This window comes from Otolemur garnettii, unplaced genomic scaffold (genome assembly GCF_000181295.1).
Source record: "Otolemur garnettii isolate 467f Iridium unplaced genomic scaffold, OtoGar3 scaffold00044, whole genome shotgun sequence".
Classification (NCBI taxonomy): Eukaryota; Metazoa; Chordata; class Mammalia; order Primates; family Galagidae; genus Otolemur; species Otolemur garnettii.
In genome coordinates this window covers 6,755,805-6,761,741 of record NW_003852439.1, presented here as the reverse complement: position 1 = coordinate 6,761,741, position 5,937 = coordinate 6,755,805, and the positions used below count along the sequence as shown (strand labels likewise).

Sequence of the window (5,937 nt, the reverse complement as noted above, 5' to 3'; positions counted from 1 at the left end):
TGTCTCAAAAAAAAAAAAAAAAAAAAAAAAGAGCTAATGAACAATTGATGAAGAGAGGGATGAGAACAGAAAAAAAAGATTGATGAAGAGGCCCCAAGGCAAACTCGAAGATGAAGCAAGGAAGCAGCATCTGTGGTCTTTCCAAGAAATTACAACTGAGTGATGCACTATGGCTGCAAGGCAGGGGAGTGCTTTCTCTCAGCTGCCTGGTTCTCTCATTCTGAAGGACCAGTGGTAGTGGGGGCTGAGGAAGTACAGGCAGCATTGCAGATGGGCCCCTGGCCTAAGGGCTGGCAGGGAAAGTGGCTTGGAAAGATGTTCATAAAGAGGGTGTGTGGATGTCCAGTAGGTAGACATGGGCTACGGAGGCTGTGGATTCTGGAGCAGAAGGACACCTGGCCACTAAGGAGGCACGCCTAGGCCCAAAGCTGGACAGAACATGCAACGTCCACATCCTTCAGCTCCAAGCTGGCAGAGAGCAGCCACCATAAGTTCAGCCAAGCTTCCCAGCTCCATCCTGGACACAGGGCTACCTGGGCATGCTAGTCACCTGTGGGCACAAGTGAAGACCATGGCTATGCCAGGAAATCCCTAAGTCTCTTGATATGTCCAAAGCTCCTGAGCCAGATGGGCTGACTCATAACCATGTAACCTGGGAAAATGGCCTCCCCTGAAGTTGGGGTCAGCATGTAGGCACTGTAGGGGGTTGGGCATAGCTAGCTACAGCAAGGTTTGTCCTGGCCGACAGTGGAGGACATTCCTGTTATACTGGTCTGGCCAGCCCAGTGGCCCCTCCAAGCCAACACAGCCCCACGTAATCAGAAGGATGAATCTTCTCTGAGCCATGTATGGGTAAACACCACACACCCAGTGTCCATGCTTATAGAAGGCAAGGACAGGACGAGCCACCTCTGTGGTCTGAGGTCTTTTTGTCTCTGAACCTATGTGGCAGGTGGGTGGGCGCTCTCCCTCCACCTCACTGGTGGCAATGGGACCAGGAAGCAGGTTCTGTATTCCCTGCTGGCTGTCTCCATGCATACCACAAGCACATGCCCAGTGCAGGTAGTGCTTCTTCAGGGCCCATGGGTATATGTTCCTGCCCCATGCTGGCCACCCAGCACATGGCACTTACCAGCTAGCCTATAGGGCCGGCAGAGCCGGAGTCCAAGTGAGTATAGTGGCAGGGAATTGATGAGGTCCACCAGCAGATGGATCAGGCCCTGTACAGCAACCACCAGGAGCCGGAGCTGTAGCAGAGGCAGTGCTAAGGACCAGGCTACACCAAAATGCTCATGAGCAAAGCAGCCATGGACCAAGAGTGACAGGGGCTCTAGGGTCCTGGAAGAATGCACAGAGCCTGACCTGGGCCCTCAAACGAAAGGCCCAAAAACCTAGGAGGTTTGGGGAAGACTGAACCTTATACTAGGACAGAGCTGGGGCCAAGGAGGAGACTGTACAGCTGACAGTACCCCACACAGAGTGACGGAGGACTAGAAGGCCTGGGCCTCTGGGTGCCATTCCCCTCCTGCTACCCGCCCCTGCACCTGGCACCAAGGAGGCCTCTGTGACCCACTCACTATGGGTTCTACTCCCATGCACCCAGCCTCCTGTTCTAGAGCAACGAGTGGTATGCCCCCCAGGGTAGGACCCTGCCAACTCCAGACCCCAGAACACTGCCCAGAGGGTCCAAGCCACAGCCAGCACACTCCATGCAGACATGCTCAACTCACCAGGGTGAATACCAGGTAGTACAGGGCTGTGGTGGGCAGGAGGAAGATGAGGATGGTGAAGAGCAGAGTCCCAATAAAAAGCTGTGGAGAGAGGGCCCAACACGCCTGACATCAGTAGGACTCCCACAGCAGCACTGCAGCCCTGCCTGTCATGCCCCACCCTGCCCCACCATTATGTCCCATCCCATAATTAGGGCTTTCTGACAGCATTTACCAGGAAGGCCATGTCCACCCTGCCCTATGAACTTGGTAACTATAGGCAAGATGGATAGGGGGTCAGACCAGTAGGATATGAGCCCTGTACATTGTCACAGACAAAACACCCTGGATGGTAGTGCCCAGCGGATATGTGTCGAGCACACCAATAGAATCACCAAAGCCAGTTTCTGTGCTAGGTCACTCCCAGGGTTTGTATCCCCTGCATCCAGGTCCCCTCCAGTCTCTGTGTTGGGTCACTCCTAGTGCCTGTATCTGGGTCACCTCCAGTCTCTGTGCCTGGGTCTGGAGCCCAAGGGCCCTTCTTCCCTCCAGGGAATGTTTGTACCATCTTAGCCCCTTGGTATGCCTTCCCAGACTCTAGATCTGCACTCAGAGCCTGCAGTGGGCAGAGTGAACTGTAGAACAGGAGCTACAGAGGCCAAGCAGCCACAATGGCCAGGCCCACAGAGCTGCCAGCAGGACTGGGGCTGGAGGCAGGCAGCTGTGCAGGTACGCTGACTAACCAAAGCTGAGTACACCTCCAACCATAAACCCTGCCTGGTACCTGGTCCAGGTCATAGGAGCAAGAATCCACCCGCTGGCGCAGAACATTCCACTTCTTCCCCCGAAACAGACGCCAGAGTGAGGACAGTCCACAGATCTTCAAACAGTACAGCCTGCAGGATGCCAGTGCTGTCAGGGCCAGACCAAAGGCCCCCTCCCACACTGGCCTCTCACCTGCTCAGCCCTAGAGCCTATTGTCACCCAGGACTGGGAGGGCTGCACTAGGCCAGTCCCCACAAGTGAGGAAGCACATGCCCACCTGGCGCCATAGACATAGAAGCAGTAGATGTGGAAGGTGAGGAGGGCAATGATGTCCGAGAGGATGGACAAGGCGACCGTCAGGCCCAAGCAGGCTGAGAGGCCCACATGCCACAGGATGCGCTCGATGAAGGGGGACATAAGGTGGATGTAGCCTGGAAGAGTGGAGGTCAGTTCTGAGGGGGGCCCATCATGGTCCCAGGACCCTCCACTCCTCACTGAGGATAGGAACTGTGAGTACACAGGCCCCAGCCTTCATCCCAGGCAGCTGGCCAGCACAGCAGGCTGCACAGGACACAGGAAGGCAGGAGAGGGGGCCTTGGACAGACCTGAGCCCACTGTCCTCTTTTGCCAGTGTCAGGCCTGCCTCACCCTGCCCATTGGGCACTCACTGATCCACAGGTGGATGTGGTACAGGAAAAAGCGGCCCAGCACCTGGTCCAGCGCCCGGTTCATCTTGAGCCCAGCAGGTGCGCCCATCAGCCACTGCAGCAAGTGCTGGAGCTCCTCGGCTACATGCTGCAAGGACACAGGAAGGCAGATTCAGAGGGGTGGGGCCAAGGTCAGTGCCTGCATCTCCCTGAGATTGTCTGTAACTGGGGCTCCCACACAGGCTAGTCTGTCTAGGCAGGGCAAGGGCAGACTGGGCTTCCTTCCTCAATCTGTCTGGATGACTACGTCCCAACATGGACAGGCAGTATTTTCCAGACATGTCTGGCCATAGATCTCTCTTCACAGATGGCTTCCGGGATTCAAGTCTGAGGGGACTATAGTCTGATGCCTCTTCCAGAAGGCTAAAGTGGCACACCTAGCAGACTGACACTTTGCCCCTGGCCTGGTGTGCCTCATGGGCGTCAACCTCCACACAAGAGTGTCATCCTCTCTCCCATCTCACCACCCCAGGGCCAATGGACCCACAGGAGCCCTTAGCCCCAAATTCCTAGACATAGCTGAAGCTGGACAGACTGGCCCACCTCAAGTGCTGCAGGGGAGCCTGTGCCACACTAGCACCTCTGCCACAGGCCCTTTTTGCTACCTGTCACCAGAGAGAAGGACAGTGCCAACTAAGGACATTCAAGAGAAAGCAGAGAAGCTTGGTCCTGGCTACCCTAAAATGAAAGCCAGTGTCCAGCTATGCCACCTAGTGGAAAGGCCCTGAGGGTCCCTTGGCCTGCTACCAGTGCAAGGCTACAGAAGCAAAACCTCTGGCCCATGTGCCCATCACAGAGCACTCTTCTACCTCAACTGCACCAGCACTAACAAGGAGAATAGAATGTTCTTTATAAATAGAGCTTATTTAATATTTAAAGGAAAAGAGCTTGGCAGCAGGAAGAGACTTTCATTTCTAAATTAAATATTTATATTTCAGAGCAATTTTGCAAAAGGGAGGTCTAGGATGAAGCCAGTCAAGGAGAATGTGGATTTCACGAGTGAAGCAGCTGAGCCCTTCCCCTGCCCCTGCCTTCCCTTCCCCATGTTCTATAGCCTGGACACTGATGCAGAGCCACCCAACCAAGCCTCAGGATCCCCCTAGAGGCCCAAGCATGGGCTGAAGGGCTGCCCTAAACAGGAACATAAGCTCCTAATGGAACAGACAGGAACTGCAGAAGGGAGACAGAGCAGATGAAGGCAGGAAGGCAGCATGGAATTGTGGCAAGGTGGATGCTGGAAGCAAGAAGACAGAAGAGGAGGGCAGGGTTGCCCCCTGCAGGACTTGAGGTGGGCCAGTCTGTCCAGAACATGGCACAGATGTATAGGAGAAGGCTAGGAGCACAGGAAACAATCATAGAATCAATGCTGGAAGTACATGATCCACCCTCTGGTGGGAACTATGAGCTCGCCTGCACATGGACAGCTCTGTAGTTAGGGGAGGTTCCTGTGACACTCACTCTGCAGAGGGCCTTGGAGTCAGGAGAGGACTGATCATGGGTGGGGAAGGCAACAGAAACATCATGGCATTGGCTCCCAGGGAAAAAGGCACCTAACAAGACCTGCCCTACACGGCCCTCAGGCTCCCAGGGAACCTACTCTGGGTCAGGCATGAGGGCTCCTATCCTAAAGGCCCATGTCTCCAGAGTGTGAAAAGCTAAGGGCAGGCTTTGGACACTCCTGGGAAGCTGGGCTCCACCCCAACACTTACATCAGCCGCAGGAACCAGGGCATCAGCCAGCTGCCCAATTCGGTTCTTTCCATGGAGCCAGGATAGCAGTGCAAGGCCGAGGGCCACGTCCAGGAGCATAGAGACGAGCATGTTGGCCTTCCTGGAAGGGAGGGCCAGCCAGAGCAGGTGTGAGGCAGCCAGCAGCAGCCTGGGGCCTGGCCAGAGGGATCAGCAAGATAGGCCTGGAGCAGAGTGGGGATGGGGTAGGGGCTTGGCCTGTTACATATCCAACCTCATCAGCTGGGCGGGGTTCTCAGCCTTCTGCACGCTGAAGACTAGTGTGAGGTGGTCCAGACGGTGCCGGAGCTGCTCACAGGTAGAGAGCTTGCTCCCCAGGAAGGACAGAGGCCACAGTCTGAAAAGCCTGCCGAGGAGGAATGGGGAGACTGTTGCTGGGTTCAGCCCTTGATGAGTCCTCCTGCCTGCCAATGCCCCTCCCCATATAGAGAGGGAGGGCTGGGCTAGGCAAGGCCCTAGGCCCCCCACACTGATGGAGAGCTGCATTCCTGAACTCAGCAGCACATGGAAGCATACAAGAGGGGTGGCAGTGGGGGGCAGCTATCCTCACTGTGCCAGCACCTAACACAGAACCTGATCTTCTAACAGTGCAGACCCAAGCCTACCTGCAGACTCCAAACCAAGGTGGCTCCCCAAAAGTGGTAAAAGCATAACCTCCCACCCAGTCAGTGCCTTGCCCTGATGGTGGTAAGCCCAGAAGATTCATCAAGGCTCTCCCAACTTCCCAATGAGACTAGATTTCACAAAAGCAAAGGAATCACTGAGATCCTTCTGTAGACTTTTAGAGGCTAAGAGGAGATGTTCAAAAGCAAAAGTAGAAAAAAGTACCCAACTGCAGCTCTGCTATGCTCAGAGCCATCTTTCCATTCAGAGGAGTTGCTGGAAGCAGGAGGCACCTAAAGGACTCATAGAGGCCAGGAGTGCTAACTCATGCCTATAATCTCGGCCGCTTAGGAAGCCAAGGTGGGAAGACTTCTTTTTTTTTTTTTTTTTTTTGAGACAGAGCCT

General features: G+C 55.0%; 1 protein-coding gene across 1 annotated transcript in view; it reads right to left on the bottom strand.

Annotated features, from left to right (window-relative positions):
- PIGQ (phosphatidylinositol glycan anchor biosynthesis class Q) overlaps positions 1 to 5,937 on the bottom strand; it is a 17,348-nt gene that overhangs the window by 2,701 nt on the left and 8,710 nt on the right. The window contains exons 4-10 of the mRNA XM_023513839.1: positions 5,144 to 5,275; positions 4,891 to 5,011; positions 3,143 to 3,269; positions 2,752 to 2,905; positions 2,494 to 2,605; positions 1,731 to 1,811; positions 1,133 to 1,247 (exon numbers count right to left, since the gene is read on the bottom strand). Coding sequence (XP_023369607.1) covers positions 1,133 to 1,247; positions 1,731 to 1,811; positions 2,494 to 2,605; positions 2,752 to 2,905; positions 3,143 to 3,269; positions 4,891 to 5,011; positions 5,144 to 5,275 — 842 coding nt within the window. The remainder of the gene's footprint in view (positions 1 to 1,132; positions 1,248 to 1,730; positions 1,812 to 2,493; positions 2,606 to 2,751; positions 2,906 to 3,142; positions 3,270 to 4,890; positions 5,012 to 5,143; positions 5,276 to 5,937) is intronic.